This window comes from Cavia porcellus, unplaced genomic scaffold, assembly GCF_034190915.1.
Source record: "Cavia porcellus strain 051 isolate PalLab524CR breed Dunkin Hartley unplaced genomic scaffold, mCavPor4.1 scaffold_4, whole genome shotgun sequence".
Classification (NCBI taxonomy): domain Eukaryota; kingdom Metazoa; phylum Chordata; class Mammalia; order Rodentia; family Caviidae; genus Cavia; species Cavia porcellus.
In genome coordinates, this window is record NW_026947487.1 from 53,408,633 (window position 1) to 53,432,569 (window position 23,937).

The 23,937-nt window shown below is 57.3% G+C and overlaps 1 protein-coding gene across 2 annotated transcripts; it reads right to left on the reverse strand.

The window, feature by feature from the left end:
- Positions 1–817: 817 nt before the first annotated feature.
- Irs2 (insulin receptor substrate 2) lies at positions 818–23,663 on the reverse strand. 2 transcript variants are annotated; one of them, XR_010046891.1, is made up of 3 exons: positions 18,976–23,663; positions 13,465–16,087; positions 818–2,888 (listed from the first exon to the last, which is right to left on the reverse strand). XR_010046891.1 is itself a non-coding variant. In XM_013141287.2 (2 exons), exons 1-2 carry the CDS (start codon positions 23,006–23,008, stop codon positions 2,884–2,886), a joined length of 4,038 nt encoding a protein of 1,345 aa, XP_012996741.2. In that variant the 5' UTR covers positions 23,009–23,663; the 3' UTR covers positions 818–2,883. The 2 variants fall into 2 exon arrangements, 1 of the variants encoding a protein (XP_012996741.2); XM_013141287.2 differs by lacking the exon at positions 13,465–16,087.
- Positions 23,664–23,937: the final 274 nt, after the last annotated feature.

Genomic DNA, 23,937 nt, shown 5'->3' on the forward strand with positions numbered 1-23,937 from the left:
ACAGGGAGGCATGCACTGCAAACCATGCTAACAGAATCAGTGAGTGAGCGGAGAGGAAGGAAAGGACAGAGAGAGGGACCGCTCTGCTGCCCGTCCCTTTGCAGAACCTGGGCCTTGACCCGGCAGCCAGGACAGCCGTGCGCATGCAGGAGACAGTGTGCGCAGCGGGTGCGCCTCCAGCTCTGTGAAAGACCCTGAGGAAGACACGGGCCGAGCCCCCCAGCCCGGCCAAGCCTGGCACCTGTGACCTCACCCTGGTGATGCCCCAACTGGGAACTGGCTGCTTCTCTCCCCACCCTGCCACCCAGCCTCCGCACTCAAGGCCCCCGCTGCCTGCCTGGCCCTTCCTTGCTCTACACAGTGGGAGTGGAGAGAAGCCGCCCCTCCTCCGCCCACACCTGTGGCTTTGACTTTAGCTGGTGCAGCCAGGCAGCTGCTTCATGGCTTGGCATGAGACAGTCTGTATCCACTGAAAGTCTGCTAAGAACCAGTTCAGCCCAAGTCATACACTGATTACCTGTGCACCAAGGCGCAGCGCACTCTTCCAACAAAATCAAGGCGTGGCATCCCAGGGCTGTCATCTCAGCCCTCGGGAGGGTGAGGCAGGAGGGCTGCCATGGAGCTCAATCTGGGCTACAGTTCTAGACCAGCCCGAATTACACAGCAATAGCTGTCACCACAACTGAATCACTAAATACACAGGCATCAGAGCAATCACAGGAGCCTAATGTTCACTTGTTGGCCCCCAAGCCCCAGGAGAATGTCAGCTCTGTGTTAAATTCAGAATGCACAGGGAAAAGACATCCTGCAGGCCTCGTTCATTTCATAAATAATGTCTTTATTTATTTCATATGGCTATTGAGGAGGGCATCCATGATCGATACAGACTAAACACGATGCACGGTTCCAGCGGCTCGTACCTCTATGTACAGTGTGGGAGACAGCTGGGAGGGTGCTGTCCTAACACAAGAGCGGGAGAAGCATATTTAACATCTTGAGACCCGAAGTAACACGTACCCCAAAGAAGCACTGTTCATAACGGTTAAAGTTTATATAGCAAAAAATAGTTTAAATTTAAGGTAAGTCAGGCAAAATGTACAAAGATCCAATATACATTGTGAATTATCTTTTTTTGCAAACATAACATACATTTTGGTTCCATTCTGTAAACTAAATTAAAAATGTAATATTGCATATGCCTTTTTTTCTTGAAATGTACAGGATAGAGGAAAATTTTAGTATAGCATCACCTTCTCAACCCTGCTCATTTTAGGCTGCAGGAGGGGCCCGGACCATCGTGTGGGCTGGGGTGGGGTCGTGCTGAACCGCTGGGGGGCTCGCGGCGGCCGTAGGTGCCGGGGTCACAGGGCACTACCACCCACCAATTCCTCATCCCTAAAGAAAACTTCGGGGACACTCTGTACGTCCTGACAAAGCCTGTTGTTCGCAGGCAGTGACCTTCAAACTGACTACACGCAGCTGGGATGAGCACTCCGGAAAGTAAAACCTTGCTTTACATTCAACTCTGTCTTGCAGTACAATCCTCGGTTCTAAAGAGTTCAGCACAGAAGCAGGAAGACGTGTGCATTGCCATTAAACATAGTTTTAAGACATTGAAAATGTTGGTCTTCCTCTACGAAGCCTCAGTTTAGTAATGCATTGTCCTATATGATATAGATCTGTATATTTATATATATATATATATATTTTTTTTTTTCCTCCAAAACAAAAAGTAACAACAGAAAAAACAAACCAACAAGTCACATCTCCAAGAATTAGTGTGGCCTCTATAGGACTATTGGGGAGACAGGCACTGGGCAGGGGTCCAGCCACGTGTTCAGGGAGCCATGGGGACCAGGACGGCTGTGGTCATCACCGCAACGCTGGCATTTCCCAAACACTGAAAGCAGGATGAGGGTGACCTCGCTGAGGGCTCCTCTGAGGAGTGACCGGTCCTGTGAGGCCACTCTCCGCCAGCTCCTGCCCCGAGCGGCACAGTTGGATGGTGTCCTCTCTGCAGTCAGGGTAGTCTGGGGCCTGCATTAGGCTGCCATGTTTAAAGATCGTGCTGTATTTTACACACAAAATCCGCCACACCCAGAGCAGCTATGGTCACTGGCTGCCCATGTGGATTTTTGGTAGAAAGGCCGATCCTTGGGTGCAGCAGTCCCTACAAGACTGTCTTGTGCAGACAGCAGAGCCCGTAGGGAAAGAGCTTCACGCCTGCCCTCCACCTGACCCACATGATGGAGGAGACAAGAGCAGGCGGTCGTGATGATGGGGACAGGGATGGTGACAGTGATGACGACAGTGGCAGAGGATTCTCTGCAAATCTATCTTCCAAGTCCACCCCAGGCCTCCCATGTGGCACTGTCACAGTCCCGTTGTGCTCTATGAAAGCCAGTGTCACGGGTGGAGACTATGTGTCCACCCATGGCTGGATCACAGAGGCCACTGGACACAGGCAGTCCCAGGGCTCACACGCCTGGCCTCGGCCCCCACCTCACGCCCCGGCTCCCCTGAGCTGAGGTAGGACTTCGGCTTGGAGCCTAAGTCAGCAAATGCCAGGATTCCCCACCGGGACAGGGCGGGGAATGGGGGGCGGATAGAACCGACAACCCCGGCCGACACTTGGAGAACAGGAAACCCAAGCAACTTGGGGACAAAAACCAAAACAAAACTCTGCCACGGCTCGGGCACAGGAGGAGGGGTGGGCAAGCGGGCGGGCAGAGTCCAGTCGGGGTTTTGGGCTCCTGTGCGTGGTCCAGCAGGCGGCAGAGGTTGAGGAGCCAGGAAACTGCAGGCAGCCATGGGCGGGGGACATGGGAGGTGCATCTCAACGGAGTTCACCACCAGCTGCCTCTCGAGACCTTGCCAGCTTTGTCACTCTGAAAGAGAGAGCAGAGATCTTGGAAGCCTGACCTCAGGGACCCCTGACCCTCCCAGCAATCCAGGCGCCCGACTCACAAAGACTAACACCCTCATCCCCGCAAAACAGCTCTGGGCTCTGAGCAGAGCTGTCCACAGGCAGCAAGGGCAGCACACATAACGCAAGCAAAGTGCTTGCAGCAGTCTGTGCACAGGGAGCCCGAGGCTCCCAGCTGCAAACCCCATGTCCCTGCACCCCAGCTGTAGCTCGACATGGGCACCAAGGGGCAGACAGGGGCTACAGGCCGTGCCCACCTCACTGGCTCCACAAGCCAGGCAGGCACAGAGCTTGGGAGGTCACACCTCTGCCCTCAGAAAAATGCTCCCACAGCCTGTGTCATGGCACACACCTGCCAGCCAGCACTCTGGGAGGCTGAGGCAGGACTCCAGGGCAGCTGAGTGACTTTTGGAGAACTTGTCTCAAAATATAACTTAAAGAGCTGGCAGTGTCCTACAGGTTCAACGCCCAGCACCACCGAGAACAGGACAGAACAGGACAGGAAAAAAGAGACCACCTGTCCTCATCATGGTTCCTGAGACCTCTGGCCCCAGTGACACACTCCCCAACACCAGCCTCCCCCAGGCCTGCACCTCCCACACCCCCATCCTGTGTCCCCCCACGGCCTCTTCACTTTCGTCATCCCTGGCATGTTTCCCTTCATGCTGCCAGGGCGAGGACAGAACCAGCTGGACAACCTGACAGTCCATGCTGACGCCATGCACAGTGACTCCATCGCCGAGACACCGGGAGGCCGCAGGGACCCTCCTCCGGGTGGCTGTTTCCCCGGACACAGCACGATCTCCCCAGCCCTGGCAGGATCTCCCCAGCCCTGGCAGGACCCCAACACTCCCCCACCGACTTGCAAGGCCTCTTCTTTCCTACCCATCTTTAGTCCAGAGGACTGATCAGCAAGAGAAACCCTCAGTGCCCCCCAAAGCAGGGACTGCCCCAAATCACGCCCATCATCCACGTGGGGTAAAACATGCCTGCAACAGGACCTCAGCACACAGGGTCTCTGCAACTTGCCACAGCTTTCCAACACCTCCCCCACCACAGACAGGCGGTGCTACTTCCACTGTTTGCAAAAAGCTTTGGTCCCTTAACTGCCACCCAACAAAACTACCAGACAACTGGGCCCCAACTCTGCTCACAGGAAAGCTCCGTCCTCTGCCACCTCGGCCATCCCTGGGGTCTTCAGTCCCAAAAGCAACAGTGCACGGCCCCAAGAGCCACGTCTGCTAAGGTCCACCCCAACGCGGGTCCGCGCTGCTCCCTCAGCCCTGAGCAGACCAGGCAGGTCTCCCACCCGCCTACTTTATTTCCTTCTTCAGCCGCCTGCGCTGAGCCCACTGCCTCCGTGAAGCCCGCGCCTCTGATCTCACAAGGAGGTTCTCCAGTCCCTCCACCTTAGACGCACTCACCTAAAAATGAGTGAGGGTAACCACCGCTGGGAAATGACCCTCCCATCCATGGGGACTTCTTGGGGCCACCGCAGCTGTCACTGTTCTTGGAGGCCAGCATACTGCGGAGAACCCTGCTCCAGCCACCAGACCTTCCTGAGCGTGAGATAAGCTACACACAGCATCAGCTGTGAAGCCCTGCGCGATGACCAAAACTTTACTATTTTGAGACAACTCCTAGCTAGATACTCCAGGCTGGCCTTGAAGCGGTACTGATCCTCCTGCCTCACCTTCTCTAGCACTGGGATTATATATACCACAGATGCCCTGCGAAACTTTAATTTGTGATTTTTTTTTTGTTTTTTGCTTTTTGGTACCAGGAATTGAACTCACAATCTTGCACTTGCCAAGCAGGGGCCGTGCTGCTGAGCTGCATCCCCAGCACCAAAGCTTTCACTTTCACGCATCAGCACTGCACAGCCCCTCAGCCACACACACCTCCATGCCGTGTTTTTCACTCAGGCTCCACTCGGGCACAGGCGATGGCCCAACCCAGGACCACCTCCTGGGTTGGACAGCTGCTAGCGCCCAGTTCTGTCTCCTCCAAGAACTGCCACCCCCCCAGCATCCACTCCGTGGGAGTCATGGCCTCGGACTCCTTGGGGACCATGTCTGCACCCTGTTCCTTCACCACCCACCCTCGCTGCAGCTGGCTGGAAGTGCCCATCTCAAAGCAGGACAACAGGCGCTGTCCCTGGAGGGTGTGGAGTATGAGCTCTCAGCTGGGTCCACACCTCCAGAGAAACTCGAAGACTCCTCAAGAATCCAGGGGTGGGCCTGGCACGGCAGTGGCCACCTATAATCCCAGCACGAAGGGAAGCTAAGGCAGGAGGATCCAAAGTCTGAGACTAGCCTAGGTAATTCAGTGAGACCCTGTCTCAGAATTTAAAAATGCAGAGACCTGAGGGTGCAGCTCGCAGCGAAAGTCCTGGGCTCACTTCTCAGAACTGAGAGGAGGAGAAGTAAGATAAGGGTGCAGGGGGGAAGACATGAGTCCAACCACCCTAGCCCCTGGACACTCGTGAGGACCCTGGGATGTTAGGGCGCCTGGCGGTAGCCTGCCTGCACGAGGTGCAGTGGGGCAGCGGCAGCTCAGCTGGGGTTTCAGGTTCGCCGTGGCCAGGCAAGTGACCCCTCAGAGTCATGGCAGTGTCATGGTAACCACTCCCAGGGAAAGAGAGTGCTTGACTGACAGCTGCCACGGCTCCATGGAAACGGCTGGGCTGAAATCCAACCGCACTGCTTTCCAGGAGCCTCCATGAGGGACGGCCACGGTGACTGAGCACAGGGCTGTGTCTGGGGACACCGCAGAGGGGCCTGTCCCCCCTTCTCAGCCCCATCGGTGCCATTCCCAGCTGCTGCTCGAAGACCCCAAGAGCAGGGGAAGAGGCAGAGTTATGGGCCCAGCTGAGGCTTCAGGCACCAGGTCTCCTAGCCTGAAGGTCTGCTGTGCAGTGACCAGGCCCCTGGAGGATGCAGAGGCAGGCGAGTGGGCAGTCTGGGGGAACAGGGCTGCCTGGTGCCTGCTCTGTGGCACAGCCTTGAGTGGTCTATGCCCCCAAGGGGGGCTCTGGTAAGCAGTCAGTTATCATGACGCTGGTTCTGAGGAAGCCACCAGGGCGCTGCCTGGCAGGGCCTCGAGGAGAGAGACAAGCGGTCCAGACCCAGCAGGAGTGGAAGTGAGAGGAAAAGCAGTGCCCTGGGTAAAAAGGGAGAAAGGAGAGGAGGAAGGCAACATCGGGGAGGAGGAGAAGGAGGACAGGAGAGAAGCAGGGCGCACAGCGGGGAAGGTTGGAAAGCACAGAGTAAAGAAAAAAACCTGTTTACTAAAACACACGACAGTGTCCCTGTGCTTCGAGGACCAGGGGCCTCCGCACCACGTGCATGGCAGGGGCCAGGGCCTCAGTCCAACTGTGCAGGCCACAGATGGACTGGTCCAGCCTAGACCCACGGGAACTTCTCAGGAGAATCGGCTCAGACCCCCTTGGCGTCACAGCCACACTCAGGGTCAGGGTGGCATCCACACACCATCACCCCAGCTCTGCTCCAGCGATGCCCACAGGGGAGCAGCACCGGCCACTCCCTGCCCCCACACAGCTCAGATCAGCCTGCTACCCATCTTGGCTTCCACAACAAAACAGAACCATGGACTTCACGGAGCTACATCTGTTCCTAGCACCAAATAAATTAGTCAGGAAACAAATCTTCCAGGGACGCAAACCTATCTCCTGTCACACGTCCCTGTACAGTTTAGACCTGCAATGTTTAACACAGGGTTACAGGAGAAAATAGACTTCTCAGTTACAGGGGAATTCCTAGAAAAACACGCCTGATAATTCAGTATCTCCCTACTTTATGAAAAGCAAAACACTCTAAGAATATGAAGAAGAAAAGGAGTAAGGTAGGGCGTGATAACAAAGAGCCCAGACATTCTAAGAAAAACGGTTAAACTTTCTTTTAAATTGGAAAAAAGTCATGTAAGAGGAACACATGGGTGAGTTGATTCCCGGTGGCAAACAGGGACAGAGGTCCCCGTGCTGGGGCAGCTGTGTGAGCTCCCTGCTCCCGGTGATGATCACAGTCCCTCTGACCCTGGCGGCAGGAACAAGTTCCAATCCAGGGCGAGACGAATGGGCTATTGAACTTTCTCAGCAGGCTTCCCCAAGGCCAGCCTCCCCCTTCACCTTCCACCTTCGTTTGGGAGAGACATCAGCCTCTCCCAAACTCACCCTGCACGCCCTGGGTCCAGGGGGTGCTCAGGTAGCAGCTGGCACCCCAACCCAGGGCTCGAGCATGGACATGTGCGTCACACAATGGTCCTTCTGCAACGAGCGTTTCTCGCCCCTCTTTCCTCTCCTGCGTAACTGGTATTGTGCACATTTGTGGTTTCCAACAGGATGCTACAGGATGCAGGATACGTACTGAGTGCCATGGTTACCATGGTGAAACAGATGAATGTCTGTCATCTCAGAGTTACATTTTTGTGACAAGCAGTTAGAATCGACTTATTTACCAAAATCCTTAATCCAGTATAACTTGATTCCTGTGGTCCCGTGCTGGGGAGCAGTCCCGTGTGCTCTCCTGCCCACCTCCCTACCTGGAGCCATGGCTCTGCGCCCCATCTCTGCACAGCTGGTGTTTTACATCCCAGACCCGGGTCTAAGTGCGATCTCGCAGCACCGTGCTTTGATCGGCTCTCCATAAAGCCCCATCCTGCCCCCCAACACCACTGCAGGGCAGCACAAGCGTGGGCCCTTGCTGAGAACGGCTCTAACCTGCCCTTGCCCCTCACTTCCCAGCATCTCCACCATGCCAGTGAGGCCTTTGGCAGCGAGGCTGAACTGAAACAAACTCCCTGGACTTAGGCCACTGCTCCACAGTTCACCAGTCTCCTAAAGACAACAAAGCCCTGGGGCTGCCATCTGCAGGAGAAAGATCCAGAAGGTGGGGTGGGCGGGGTCTAGGTAGCTGCTTCAAGCTACCGCGCCACTGCTGCTGCAAATAAATAAAGTTTTAATGGAACACAGTCACGGCCACATGTGGACACATGGCCAAGGCCACTGGTGGCAGCACTGAGTGGCTGTGACACCTTCCTCGCAGCAAGGAAGCCCGACCCTTTGCCATGTGATCCTTCCTTCGCAGAGCGAGCCCCGAGCTGCCTCCTGGGGTGCACACAGACCCGAGAGCGGCGAAGAAAGTGCAGATTTGCAGAAGGGCACCGAAGATCCTCCTGCGTGGATATCCTGGCCAGGGCCACATCTGCGGGAACTCTGTGCACTGCCTGCTTCGGAAGGCAGCCCTACAACCACACAGTCATGCAAGAGGAGGATTCGAGGCGTCACGTGGTTCGGAATGAATCGCCTTTACCTGCGGGTGGCTTTTCCACAGAGCATGGAAGCACAGAGGAAATCTGGTCATCACCAAGCATCAGTGACACAAGAATTCTCCACTCTACAAAAGTAGAGTGGATCACGCACAGCAGATTCGCAAGTCACATGGCTCCGGATTTTTCTGAGTCACCTGGAAATGGGAATGTAAGCCCTGTGTTTCTGCACTAACAGAAGTACCTGATACAATTTGCATTAAAAGTCTGATGTAACTTGCTCATTTTTAAATACATGATTTACACAGATGCAAAAAATATGCATTTTGTACACCCTCTAGAAAGTTCGCATTTGAGACCAGAAACCTTATTTTATGTCTTTCACACCAAGCCACCGAAATGTGGACTCATGATACAAGATACACCCGTCTCCAAACCACCAGCCTCCACAGGGGCTCAGCTGAGACTCTCCTTCCTGCACAAGCACACACCATCGCTGGGCTGCATGGTGTGAACCCTCACTCCACACACTGGCATGGAAGGAGCCTAGCGGAGTCAGGTTGGAGACTCACACCTGCTCAGACCAGGAGCCAGGAGGGGTCCCAGGTGGTCCCCAGCAGGGCTCCTGTGCAGCTGCACCTGCGCCTTACTCCACACACCAACCTCACGGCTCCAGGGGACACTGGGGAGGCACAGTGCTGCACAGGGTCCGACCTGGGCCCAGGGAAGCCGTCACTGGCACAGTGGCCTCAGTGACAGCTAGCGGCTCCCCCTTAGGAAAAGGGGCACCGTCCTTCTTCAGTGGGGTTGCAGGGAGATCATCAAGTGAGATCCCAGATGAGGTATATTCTAAAGGTGGTACCTAAATATTTAAAATGCACTACAGTGAAAGATATGGCCACAAATCCCCTCAGAATCCCTCCAACCCTCACTTTGACACACTCGTCCCATCGTCCTTGCCATCTCCTGCAGCAGCTCTGACGTCCTCTTTCCTGAGGGTCTCTAGCTGCGTTGTCCTGGCTGCCTCCATGTCCTGAACAGATTCAAAGTGTCTCCCATTCCTGGTTATCTTGGCTTTGGGAGGAGCCAGCAGTCACACGGTGCCAGATCCAGTGACTGAGCTGGACGATTTCACAGCCCAGGTTCTCACAAGTGGCTTTGCGCATGAATGGCGCTTGGCAGCAGTATTCGCCGTGTGTTTGATCGGGTCTCCTAAAGACTCGCAGGAGAGAGGACTCCGGAGCTGCTGCAGAGTGACAAGAGTGCTGGGGTGCATGTGCTCCAAGTGGAGGGGAAACAGCGCGTCTCTTACAGCAGTAGTGCCTGCGTTTCAGCAGTTTCTGTCTATAAACACACAATCACTACAAACACAGCACTGGCACAACGCCCATGGCTTCTCCAGCCTCATGCTCACACCACCTTGGGACCTCAGGAGCTGAAGGCAGTGGCACGGCAGATCCCCGAGAGCTGCTGTTCAGGGACTCGAGGCCACGGAAGCCACAGATCAGTGCTCAGCTGCTGTGAACTCACAACCGGGACACGACAGCTGCCCAAGCGGGGCTCCCTGTGCCCCGGCGGAGACACACAATTCCACACTGCGTCCTGCATGTCGTGTTATCCCCAGGCTGGGCAGCACTTCTGCTCACTCCAATTTATACAAAAAGGCCTGAACAAGGAGAAACTCTGATTCCTGTGTAGGCAGCGGATGGGTCCTGGACCACACCGGTAACATAAATCAGACACGCAGGCTTACCTATCACAGTTTCTCTAATACAAGAAAGCCAAAGCATAAATAAAGAGCAAAAGAAAGGACAGCAGACAGGGAACAGGAAAGCGACTTTCTGAAGATGCAAAGGAGACCCCCCAAAAGAGGAAGGAGAAACAGGATCAACAATAATCCAGGCTTCATGTATGTATCGGTCAGCTGTGGTGGTGCGCACTTGTGATTCCAGCCCTCAGGAGGCTGAGGCAGGAGGATTGTCAGGAGTTTGAGGCCAGTCTAGGCTACAGAGTGAAATTTTGTCTAAAAAGAAAAAATAGAGGAAGAAAAAAGATAACATATGTATGTACTCATTCCTCATAAGGAATGAAATTATTAAGCATCACAATTTATACTAAGAAAACCAGGGGCTGGTGATACAGCTTAGCTGCACAGAGCATGCCTGGCAAGCACAAGGTTTGAAGTTCAATTCCCATAACAAGAGAAAAGAGGAGGGGAGGAGAGGAGAGGGGAGGGGAAGGGAGGGGAGGGGAGGGGAGGGGAGAGAAAAGAAGACCAGGCCACTGTCACGGAGGTGCTCCGTGGGGAGAACCTGCCCAGCCAGCACACATCACATCCTGGCTCTGACACCCAGGAAAATGAAACCCCAAACACCCCAACAAAGAGAAAGCAAAAGCACCCTGTCACCACACCCCTGGGGCTGGCATTTCGACTCCCTGCCGCAGGTTAGAAGCGCAGGTTAGAAGCCACGCTGGAAGGCAGTGCTCTGACTGCTGCACCCCGCTCCCGGCAGGAGGCCGGGCTCCCCTGGCTGTCGGGAAAGGCGCCTCCCCTCCCCACCTTCTGCTCCCAGTAGATGGCAGTGGCCTCCAAAGCCACTGGCGCTTGGGCAGACGGGTCCTCCCCAGGACGCTGCTCTGGGCCCTCGGACCCAGTGGGAGAGTTCAGGCTCCTGGCTGGGCTGTGCCACACACCAGGGCAAGACCAGGATGCCCGGTCCTGCAAGGACTCCGGGAAGAGGAGTCAGGCAGGGCAGGCAGAGTGGTCAGCCTCATCGCACACCAGGCAGAGGACACAGAGCTTGTCCAGGGCCACTGGCGGCCAGCACAGAGGGGATGCGGCCATGCCAGCTCTTAGGACCAGGGACAGGGACAGAGGCTATGAGGAAGACGCAGAATATGTCTCCCACCCAGCCAGGTCCAGCCAGAGGACACACACAGGGGCCCCAAGGCACCCATGAAAGAGAAAGAACGTGGCAGACAGTATAAAAGACAGCTGGGTCAGGAGTGGCAAGTTCTGGGTCTCAAAACAGACCCCTTCACAAAGACTCGGAATGGTTTGGGGGTGCAGCTCCCAGCTGCTCTTTTCAGGTGAGACTGGGAACTGAACTCAGGGCCTTGGCACCTGAGCTACACCCGCCCTCAGCCCTCTTTTGAGACAGGTTGGGCTTGAACTTGCTTGAGACCCTCCTGCTTCAGCCTCCCTAAGTGTGGGATTACAGGCATGCCCCCCCCCCCACTCGGCTCACACCCTCAGTCAGTTATTCTCTCCCAAGGGAGTGTCACTTGGCCTAACTCCATCATCAAGATCTACCACACACACAGTTGAAAGATGTCTCTGGCACAAAATCATTTCTCACACTATAGTTTTCCCTTTCATACCGCTACCATGCACAGAAGCAGCCAGATCTCCCCCTTACCTTCCTCACCTTGAACCTTGCTGTCAGTCCAAGGGTCTCCTCTGCCCCAGGGCCTTTGCACAACCTTGCCTCTCCTTTGCTGAAGGTTTCCTGGCTCCCAAGCTACCTTCCCCCCTCCCGTTCCACATATCTTCTATGACATGTGTCACCACCCACGAGAAGACATCTTGTCTCAGTCACACTTCCAAATCAACCACTAGGTCTTGGAGGTCGGCCACTTACTGAGGACCTGGTACTTCTTGTTTTTCTTTTTTAAATGGAAAACAAACACCCTCAAGCCCTCAGTCCCCAGACGCCTTTGTTTCTGGGAGCTGTCTAAGCTTTCGAAGGAAATTCCTGTCTTAAACACCTGTCATAATACACTCCCAGCGGGGCTAACTCCTTAGCATCCATGCTTACAGTGGTTCCGTGTGGTCTGCATATCCAGCATTTCACCACTGCTTGTTATTAAAGTTTTAATTTTGTTGTTGTTGGCTTATTTGAGCAGTGAGATTCAAGGAGTTTTCTGACTGTGAAGTAAAGTCGTGCTCCTGGGCTTCACGTCCTCTAAGGAGAGCAGTTCTGCAGTCCAGCACGGACGCATCCCGAGAAGCACTCATATCTGCCCAGTCATGTCTGCCATGCGTCCACCTCAGCACACCTTAGATCAGTGTGTTTCTTTGCAGGAAGTCCATTTTTAAATGCCCACTCTATATGAGTGTGAAGCAGGAGCAGCGCATGCCAGTACCCTGCTTTCTCAGGTGTGTGTCCCTGGCATGTGTCCGGAAATGGCCCAGGGAGTTCCTGGAGGCTTGAAGCAGCCCAGGGTCCTGGTGCAGCCCGCTGTGGCCTCTTCCAAGCCAGCAGAGCGCACGTGCACCCCTGACCTGGGGGCGACCTGCTGCTGACTGCTCCAAGCCTCGCGGGCTCCTGCATGGTTCCTAAACCTAGTAAAGACCCTGGGGCTCTTCCAGACCCCTCTCCCTGCCACACAGTGCCTGCCACCTGCCGCCCACAAGGCACCCCAGGTCCTGAGCACAGAGCCGAAACCCAGGATGGGACCCGGGGACCGTGCCCCATCCCAGGACCACAGATCACCAACACCAGTGCCGTGTCTGGGGGCTTTGGTGGACAGATGAGGCGGGTGAGTACAAGACTCCAGGACTCTGCAGAGGGCACAGGTGACACAGGAACCAGACTGAGCCCAGGACAAGGTTCAGGGTTTATAGAAGTCTTTCATAGCACTACTGGCCTTTGCTTTTATTATTTACTTATTGATTTTTGACACAGGGTCTCACTATATAGTCCAGGCTGTTCCTGAACTCACTATGCAGCCCAGGCTGGCCTTGGTGGTCCTCCTGCTTCAGCCTCCTGAGGACGGGGATTACAGGTGTGCACCACCATGCCTGCCTACATTCTTTAAACTGCGGAAATCTCATAGAATTTTATGTATTTGCCTGAGTATTCTGTTGAAAAAGGTGCTATGGTCACATTGTTAGAAAGCCAGCAGCTTCTGCCAAATCCAATTTGCATGAAGACAATTCCTCTCCCTGTAAAAATCCAGTTGTGATTTATTTTCCTCGGACTAAGAAAACACAGAAAGGACATTAAGAACAACTGTGCACAGGGCAGCCTCAGGTCTCCGGGGACAAACCCTAACCCAACTCACCAGTCACCTCTTGGGCTTTGGGCAGCTCAATAGACAGGCGCAGCTCACTTCTTAGGAAGCCGGAGCTCTTCCGCCTGCGGCACACCAGCCTGCAGCCCATCCCCAGGAGCCAGGACAGCAGCAGCCGGGCCTCTCTCTATCCCCTCTGGCCTGGTGGCTGGGCGCGGCCACCCTCTTGGTCTTACCTCACCCTCTCGTCAGGCAGGCACCTTTCCACCTGTGCAGGCAGTGGTTACCAAAGCATCCCCTACCAGCCGTCCTTCGAAATGCTGTCTCCCGGGCTTCCCTCAGGTTTACCAACAGCTCCCGCCTTCCCTCTCTGACCTTGAACCTGACACCCAGTCACTCTCAGCTGTTCACACAACCTTAAAATAAGCAAGTGACACAATGTTGGTCCTCACGCTCAAGATGCCCTTGCGCTTCTTCTCCCCCTAGGCCACCGGGATGGAGCCGAGACAGTTAGAGGAGGGAGCCTAGTAAATAAAACACACAGGGAGAGGACCTGAGGCCCTGTGGACCTATCCCGAGGACTAGTTCGCTCCCAGTCAGTAACGGAAGAACAGGAGAGGAAGTGAAGGAACGGTCACCAAAGTGTCCTCTGGGGCCATCGGGCCAGGTGGACGTGCTAACCAGCATCTCACAGGGTCTGGGTGCAGTCCCTGTGGAGCCCAGGCTGAACCCGAGTCAGCAGATGAGGTCACACCCTTTCCCTGGTGGACACCTGCCCCTCCCCGGGGAAGCTCTCTGTACCCCAGAATGGGGGCCAAGTTCGCTCTGCCTATGCCACAGGGGTGTCCAGGGACACAGTGGGGGACAGCTTAACAATGAAGCAGAGGAAAATCCCCACACCACATCCAGCCTCAGCCTGCTTTCAAATCATCACTGCCCAACTTGTGTTCAACTTTGGTGGCAGAAGATTAGCAAAAACACTAATCATAGGCATAAATCCTAAAGGCTGTGCATTAATGCTGTGCAAAATGCATGTATCACCCTTAACCTAAGCGTACAGGTTTTCAGGTAACAATTAAAATCAAGTCATGTCATGAGCTGTATCATAATATCTATTTTTATACTTTCAAAGAGTCCCTAACTTAATCCTATACCGTAAGAATTCACTCAAGAAACTGTACCAATTCCATGACAAGAGTACAGTAACATAGAGACAGCGAGAGGCTGTAATTAGCTAAGTGCCTGCAGAAAGCTTAAACACTATTAGAAACCAGCATTAGCATCTGAGTTTTAATTATGAAGGAAGGAGGCCACGCCTCTTCGGCTGCCATTGGATAAAACACTACAGATCCTTGTGTGCTCGCGCTTCTGGAAAACCTGACTCTGGAATAAATAGGAGGAGACCCAGCATTCACACAGCACCATGGCAGTAACCACTGATCCTTCAGAGCATGCTGTGGGGTGAAGTATTTGACAGACTCTCCCAACTTTCAGTACAAGCACAAGAGAACGCACAGCCGAGTTCAGTGACCCTCTCCCTGAGCCTCTGACCGTGTCTCTGGACCCCCCACTCTGCAAACACACAGCTTTTAAGTCTGCACCCCACTGTACCTCGGACATCGTACTAAAGCGCAGACGTCTCTCTCTCCACACTGGTGCTTGGGGGGTGCCTTCCCCACCTGCCTCCAGCCTCTCACTCTCTCTGTCGAATCTTTCCATGCCTGGCTCACGTAAGTCTGGCCATCTCCAGAGACATCAAGAGCTGGCTTCCCACATCCTGAACAATGACCTCACCACCAGTTCTCCTTGCACTCTGTACACAAGCATCCACCTAAGGTTACAAGTCCTCACCACGGTCTGCAAAGAACACAGCAAAGCCAACTAAAATTCACACGGTGGTTCCTTTAAATCTGGATGGCACTGCACCGGTGACCTGATAATTAACACTACTTCTTGTCCTGCTCTTAAAAGTGTCCCCCACGATGGGGAGAGATGCCCTGCCTCCCTGCCCTCCCTGAGGTCCCCATCACCGGCCTCCCAGAAAGGGGCCCCACTCCCTCTCTGGTGCCCCCCACCTGGCAATACAGATGAAGGAGTAAAGTTACACTTTCCCCAAGTTTCCAAGGTGAAATGGGAACACTGGGTTCTGTGCTACCCCGACAAAACAAAACAAAACAAAAAAAAAATCTTTCCCACTTGCCAAATCTGATACCAAAAGTTACCCAGCTCTTGGAACTAAGCCTCTACACAAAGTGCATTATTGGGAATCTTAACAGAAAACCCATTATATTCACGCTGTTAGTAAAACTTCTGAAAAGTTCTTCACTTCAGAAAGAAAGCAAAAACCCTTCATTTTAATACTGACACCATGGAAATGAAGCACCAGCACAGTGCCTCACTGGGAAGAGGGCAGAGAACTAAAGACTCAAACATCTGTGCCTCCTGGAGACCACCAGACAGCCCAGCCACACACCACAGCACAGCGCTAAATCCCCCCAAAGCCTGCAATCCCAGATGGGAAGGTGGGTAATTAAACAACTGAGAGTTTAAAGGGTCTGCAGTTCTTGTAGTGTTTCCTGTACAAAGAGCCAAATTTTAAAAATGCATACCCTAATTACATGTCCCCACCGTGTCACCAGCTCCTGATACACAAACAAATCATAAAGGGATCAAAGTCACTTTTAATGCAGGCCAGGAATCCGGATGCAGTTCTCCTCAGTGGCTGCCCTCCTAGGTAATTTCAAATGCTCCTTTGTTGCCGTGGGGATTTTCTACGAACAAATCTTTGGTCTGTGTTGTTTTGGTGCTGGGGATTGAACCCAGGGCTTCTGGAAGGCTCTGTGCCTCTCTCCCACTGAGCTACAATAAAGAGAAAAACAATGGTTTTTGGAGCCTGGGGGGCTTGCTGGCAATGCAGTGGCAAAGGCCAGCATTTCTTAAGAGGGTTTGGGTTTTGTTTTTCACCATCTTTGTAATTTAAGAATCTCTCTCCTGATGCGTCCTTCCTGTATGCAGTCATATTCAAAGGAGTAAGTAGGAACAGAATTCCTGGATTTCTTAGCATCTGGAAATCAGCTTAAATCCTGGGGACCTTTCTGGGCCACTCTGTGCCCAGCAGCCTGCCACCCAGCAAGGAAAGGCAGCATAAACCCATTTCACAGACAGAAAGTGGGGCTCAGGAGACAGGGGCTGCTGAAACCCGGTAACAGGGGTGGATCACACCCCAGGAACCGCTTCCTGGCTCCACACGCCTGCTCCCTTCCTTCAGTAAGGCGCTATTTCTGTAAGGTTTCTCTTTCAGAAAAGGAAAGGGCCCTGTCACGTGACTTTCACTCACCAAAGCCCTGTGTTTTCATTAGCACCTCACAGTCTCTTCTGGCAGGGAGGGGAAAGGTGCGAATTCCTTCAGACTTCAAAGGCAACACTTCCAGGCCTGGGTCCTGATTTCACCTTTCTCTCTGAAGCCCTGCTCCTAACTCACCAGCTCTGACTCCAGGCTAGGAATGGGCGCCCTTTTACCAGATGGAATTTAAACTCAGAGATGCTTTCCGGGGCAATTCCTACCTAATCTGTGTTTTACAGACCCGTGAACCAACTTTAGAATAAAGGCAGAAAAACCAAAAGTAATTATTTTAGAGGAAATAAACCAATCTGTAATCCTAAGAAATAGGCCCACTGTAACCTGAGCTCAAAAAAACAGATGAAGTTGATTTTAAACAGCCGTTTTAAAACACAGTGAATTCAAGAGTCCCCAAACAACAAAGCCCTCACAGCCTGGGCGGATACTCAGGCGTGCACACAGGTCAGCAGCCTGCTGCCCAGGGCGCCCAGCTCTGAAACTGGCTCTCCAGCCCTACCCCCATTCTGGACTCCACTGTAAACAAGAGCCTAGCAGCAGGCCTGGGGCTCCAGGGCCCCTGACCACGTGTGCAAATGTACGCACGCTCTTCTCAGCCCTTCTCAGCCGCCCCAGTCACAGGCTTCCTCCTCACTAGAATGCTCCCTGATCACCCTTATGGAAGCCCAGACCACTTCTGAAAGCCTGGGCAGAGATGCAGGCCGCTAGGAAGTGGATTTTCTATTTCACCTTCAAAGAAAGGCTCCACAAGTCTGATTTCCATGAATCCCTCCCTCAAAGGACATTACCTACTGGGAACTTTCAATCTAGGAGCACCACAAACAGATTCCTACTTGCATGTGTGGGTCACGCAGGAGTGCACATCCACCCTGAGTCCCCGTGTTAGAGACGCAGCCCAGCGCACAGCCCAAATTAACATGGCACCTGCCACTCCTCTGCCTCCTCTCTGTCCTGTTCATTTACTGGAACTCCAACATGGTATGTCGTCTTTTTTTTTAAACATGTGGTTTTGGCACAGTTATCTATTTTTCTTTAAAATAGCCCTTTTCCTTTTTAGGAGGGTGTTTACCATAGTACCCACACACGCTTAGCAAAAATGGCAACCAAAAGACCCTTATCTTTGCTCAGCAACCCTGGACACACAAGCTGTGTGGATTTAGAATCTTTGTGAGTCCCACAGGCTGAAAGGAATTGTACCCTGGTAGGAAATCTTAGCACACATGCTCTAAATACAGTACATCAACAAACACCACCCCTGTGGTTCAGGATTCTCAAGTGTCTACAAGGGCATTTATCATAAGGACCCAGAAGGGAGCGGGAGGAAACCCACTCCCCGTCTACCCCCACCCTGCGGCTCCCCCCAGCCCTCCACAGACAGCAGCTGGGTGTCAGCTCTGCAGCTGTTTCTCTGACTGCAGTCACACATGGGGAAAAGGTAGCTCTTCCCACTAACACCTACTGTTCCAGAAGCCAACATGCCTGACAAGTAATGCCATCGGCTACATGACCCAAGCAAGGTCAACATCTTGACTGTGATGGACCCTAGGTATGAACGCCTAACCCATCCCACACACACCGCCCACAGCCCAAGACCCCAGGGCCAGCACACAGCAAGTCCCTCCGTGGGGGACACTCATCGGCTGCTCTCAACAGCCCTGGGTGTTTCTCTCTGGTTTTCTCCAAAGCCCCAACTGAACCCTGGTGCACAGGAGACCTCTGGCAACTCTGACAGTTCTGCTCCATGGACTCTGGCTGGTCCCTGACTGTCCTTCTCGGGTCTGCCTCAACCTCCCCAGGTGACTGTCACTTGGTGTCCTAAAGGCCTCCTTGCTGCACAGACACAGAGAGTCCACTAGCACGCGTCCAGGGGGTAGCAAGCCCTTCAGGTGACAGCCACAGCCACTGCACTCATTGAAGACAAATGCGGTGCTTTTGCCAGAAAAGCTCCCAAACTTACACCTCCCTGATGCACGGGTCCAACTCCCTCAGCCACCAGTGCCCATGCATACTTCCTCAAGGGCTCTGGAACAAGCCTGAGACGCCACAGGAAGTACCTGTGGCCCAGTTACTAGCACACGAGAGGGAGTGGCCGGTGGCTTCGGGTCCCCTCCCAGAAGCCCAACTACCCGAGTCCATGTTCTGCCACTTGCTTTGAGCACAAGACCCTAGAGAACTTCCACGCCTTGGCAAAGTCACAAGCATGCGGGATGGATGGGCCCGAGAGAGGCAGGGCGCACCGGCCAACTCTAAGGCCCTCCAACTCACTCCTCCAGAAAGACAGATACATGGTGTCCTACAGTGATGAGCTCAAACCACGCGCTGGTGCCTGCACCATGGCACCAAAGGGAGAGCTGCCCACCGCCCTCAACTCCAAGTCAAGCAGCCTCACCTTTCACGACCGTGGCCTCCTTCAGACGATGGGACAGGAAGTCGATGCTGGCATAGGTGTTGGCAGAGGGCAGGGCGCTAGGGCCCGGGCCCCCACATGCCCCACTGGTGCCACTGCCTCCCACAGTGCTAAGCAGGCCCCCGAGGCTCCGGGTCCGGCCCCAGGAGCTCCTGTCCCCTGGCTGTAGATGCTGCGTCTGCGCGGACAGCCCTGCTTCGTCCCGCACGCTGATGGCAATGTAGTTGAGGCCTTTCGGGAACCCCATGGAAGTTTCTCTGCGCATCGGGGAACTGCCACCCCCTGGACAGCCGACCAGGCCCCCAGGCTGACCAGTGCTCCACGGCCGTGACTGTGGTGGCGGGGGTGCGACTGACAGCTGTGAGTGTCCCGGGGACCTGAGTGGCTCCTCACCTGCCCCAAGACCCCCACCGAGGCTGCCAGCACCACTGCCCTCACTGCTTTTCCTGAGAGAGACATTTTCCACGGAGGCTGAGTTGTGACGCTTGGGGTTGTGGGCAAAAGATGGAGACACAGGGGTGACCGTGGTGGTGGAGGAAAAAGTCTCTGAGCTGTGGCGGCGGCGGCCCCCCTGCGGGTCTGCACGGATGACCTTGGCGCCCCGGTGGGGGTCAGGGGGCTGGCCAGCCTGGAGGAAGGCCTCAACGCCCGACACCTGATCCATGAGGCTCAGTCGCTTCAGGCCTGACGTGGGGCTGCTCACTCGGGCACCCTCCGGCTTCGGAGGGGCAGCGATCGGCTGTGGCGGGGTGGCTGCCACACCAAAGGCCATCTCGGTGTAATCACTGTTGTCGCCAGTGTCAGAGGATGGGGCAGTGCCAGGGCCCTGGGAAGTGACTACAGCATTCGGTGCGGTGGGCAGGCGGTACAGCTCTCCGGGGGGAGGCGGTGGTGGGGCCTGCTGTAGGGAAGAGGTCAGACAGGGCGAAGGGCGCGGGGGCAGCGGCGGGTATGGGGACGTGGCGTCAGGGGACTGGAGGGCATCCAGGGAGCCCACGGGGTCCCCGCTGTGGGCTCCTGGCTTGGGCGACTTGGGGGAGCTGAAGCCCAGGTTCATGTAGTCAGACAGCGGGGAGCGCTGTCTACTATCACTGCTGGTGCCCGGCGTACCGGAACCCAACGAAGATGCAGGGCTACTGGCAGACAGCAGCGAGGAGGACGAAGCAGCAGAGGCCAGCAGCGGTCGGGCTGGCGGTGACAACTGTCCACCTGCTTCCCCGAAGTCAATGTTGATGTACTCGCCGGGGCTCTTGGGCTCCGTGGGCACGGGGTACTCGTGCATGCTGGGCAGCGTCTGCAGCCCCTCTAGGGACAGTCGTGTGGGGCGCACTGCCCGGCAGCGCTGGCCCAAGAAGCCCTCAGGACGCCCACCGCCATTGCCCCCTGGCCTCATGGGGGAAGGCACTGCTGCTGGGTGATGAGGCTGCATGTGGCTGTCCCCACCAGTCCCAAAGGCGCTGCTCAATGCGGCAGCCACAGGGGCAGCTGAGGACTCCAGTCTCTCCTCCTCCAGGATGCGGCCCACGGGGGAGCTCATGAGCACGTACTGGCCGCCGTCCCCAGCGCCACACAGGTGGGGCGCCTTGTGGGAACGGGGCACCGAGCTGTAGCAGTAGCCAGGAACTCCCTTGGGCCCCTCACCGCCACCTTGCAGGGCCGCAGAGAAAAAGTCTGGCGGGGTGCTGGCTGGGCCTGTCTCGCTGGGGGACATGTTGAGGTAGTCCCCGTTGGCCAGCAGCTTAGGGTCTGTGCTCTCCACACACAGCTTGGCGCCACACCACATGCGCATGTACCCGCTGTCCTCAGGCGAGCTCTCAGCGGGTGAGCCGGCCTTGTAGACGCCCCCAGTCCCTGGGAAAGCCCTCACAGCCGGAGAGGGGGCAGCTGGCACCGCTGTCCCCGAGGGGGGCAAGGCTACCGCCGGGGCAACCCTGGGCTGCAGGATCTGCTTCGGGGCAGATACGCTGGTGGGGCTCATGGGCACATAGTCCTCACTACCTCCGCCCAGCAGGGCCGCGCCTGGGGTCATAGGCATGTAGCCGTCGTCCGTCCCCAAGTTGCTGCTGGAACTGCGGTGGGAGCCGATCTCGATGTCCCCGTAGTCTTCTGGATAGGGATGGTAGGCCACTTTGGGGGAGGACGCGGGGAAAGGTGGACACAGGCGGCCCGAGCTACCGGAGAAGGTGGCCCGCATGAGCGTGTACTCATCTAGTGAGGCCGACGACGGCTGCGGCACGGGGCGCTGGCGCGCAGGCGTGGTCAGCGAGTAGGTCCGCTTTCGGAGCCCCCTGTCCAAGTCCTGCGCTGCGTCCCCGGAGACCCTGCGGTAAGCGCGGCCACAGGGGCCCAGGGGCCTGTCCATGCTCATGTACCCATACAGCTCGGCTGCGCTGCCATCCCGCGCCGGGGGCGTCTCCGCGATGGACTCCGGCGTGTTGCTGCGGTGGCTGCTGCAGAAGGCTCTCAGATCACCTGGGCTGGACCCATATTCATCCAAGGACATGAAGCCAGGGTCGCTTGGGGAGCCCGAGGCCGAGGCGCTGCCGCTGGAGGGCCGCTGGCCCGGCGGATGGTGCAGTGGGTGTGGCAGCGGCACGGTTGGGCCAGGGGGAAGCGGGTAGGACCCTGAGCCGTGGCCACTGCTAGATGACAGGCTGCCAGGGCTGGTGGCGGCAGGAGGCGAGTGCGCCACCGGCATAGACATGGAGCGGCTGTGCTGTAGCGCGCCCCCTGCCGGCGCCAAGGCCACCTTGCCGGCGCGGACCCCGCAGCCGGCGCTCAGCGTGTGCGAGCGGCTTAGGGGTGCTCGTGCCGGCCCCGGGCTAAGGGGGCTCCCAGCCACCGACCCCGGCCGCCCACCCGGTGCCGCCGCCGCTGCCGCCCCGGCCCCGGTCCCAGCCCCGCCGTCGCCCTCGCTGGCCGTGCGCACGCGGCACTGGGCGCCCTTGGCGGCGGGCGGGGTGGCAGCCAGGCTGTCCGTGCGCGAGCGGCGCACTAGGCCAGTCTGACTCGGGGGCAGGTGCACCAGGTGGTGGTGGCGCCGTGCGCCGGGCACGCTGATGGGGTGCGTGGCTGACGAACCGGACGACTGGCTCTTGCTGCGCGGACGGAACTCGAAGAGCTCTTTGAGCGCCTTCATGGCCTCCAGGATGGTCTCATGGATGTTCTGCGCCACCACCGAGTCGTCAGCCTGCATCCACAGCTCGCCGGGGCCCGTGACGGCCGAGCGGCCCACCTCGATAAAGAAGAAGCTGTCCGAGTGACCGCAGCGCCGGATGTTCATGAGCTGCAGCGTCACGGACGGCTGCTCGCAGTTGAGCTTCACGAAGCCGATGGTGCGCGCCGACAGGCACAGGCGGTACACGCCCGTCAGGTTCTTGCTCTGGCCCAGGCCCTTGGGTTTCAGGTTCACCTGCCACACCTCGCGGTAGGCAGTGGGCGAGGACGCCCCCAGCCCGTCGCCGTCCTCGGCCGAGCCGCCCAGAGCCCCGGGAAGGGGCGCACTGCAGGGCGCGGCAGCGGGAGCCGTGGCCACAGGGGGCGCGTCGCGGGCGGCGGCCGCGCGGCCCTCGCGGAGCAGGTCGGTGAGCGCGCGGTACCAACCCTCCTGCTCCTGCTCGTTCTCGGCTGCCACAGCAAAATACTCGTCCTTGGTGTAGAGGGCGATCAGGTACTTGTGCTTAGCGTCAGCGCGTTTGTTGACGTTCAGGCAGCAGTCGAGCGCGATCACCCGCTTCGGCGCGCCCGCCTTGCTCCGCCACTTCTTCTCGCTCTCGTAGTACTCGAGGCGCGGGGGCTGCGGCGGCGCCGCCGACCCCCCGCCCGCGCCCGCGTCCTCGCCGGCCGCGCCGGGCCCGCGCAGCACGAAGAAGCGCTTGTGGCCGTGCTTTTGCTTGCGCAGGTAGCCGCACTTGCGCACGCCGTGGTTGTTGTTGTTGTTGTTGTTGTTGTTGTTGAGGTTGGAGCCGTCCCCGCCCGCCGGCCCAGGGGCCCCTTGCCGCGGCGGGCTCGCCATCGCGGGCGCTGCTGCTGCTGCTGCTGCTACTGCCGCCGCCGCCGCCGCCACCGCCGGCCGGGGACGCGGCGCGGCCGGGGAGGGCGGCGGGGCGCGGGCGGGGGCGGCTCCGGACCCCTGGTCGCCCTGCCGGCCGCCCGCCCGCGCTCGCGTCTGCAGGTCCCGGGAGGCGAGGAAGGTCCGCGGAGGAGGCGGCCGGCCCAGCCCGGCCCTGCCCGGCTCAGCTCGGCGGCGCAGCGCCCCGCGGTCCCGAGGATGCCCGGCGCGCGCGTGGCCGCCTGCGGCCGGGCTGTCGCTATCACCGCCGCCGCCTACGGGGTCTCGGGCGGCGCCGCGGGCTCGAGGAAGGCGCGGAGAGTCGGGGTCCCCGATCCGCGCGCGGGGCCGAGCCTAGGGCGCGCGCGGCCGCACGGATGGGGCCGCCGCAGCCGCGCTACGCTTCGTGAAGCCGGGGTGCGTCCGGGCGCCGGGGGTCTGCGCCACCAACGCCAACGCCAGGGCTCCTGCAGCTGCCGCCGCCAACGGCGACCCGGCCTCGTCGCGGTCCCCGCCGCACAGTGAGTAACACATCGCGCACCGAGTGACTGAACTAAGAGGAGCAAAACAACATGTGACTCGGCGTTACGCAGGCACACACGGCTCGGACGCCCCGCCCCACCGCGCGCATTGGCGCCGCGCCCCCCGACGGACGGCGCGCGCGACCAATGGGGAGCGGGATTGGGGGCGGGGACCGCGTCCCGCCTCGCCTCCCTTTCTCCGGGCTGCGTTTCCCGCCGTCCCCGCCCCGCCCGCCCCGCCCTCCTCTGCCCTCCCCCCATCCACTCCCCCGCGCGCGGGCGGAGGCGGAGGCGGGGGCGGGGCGGGCCCGCGCCTTGTTTACGGGCGTCGCGGCCCCGCGCTCGCGCCCCGAGCCTTTCCGGGAGGAGGCG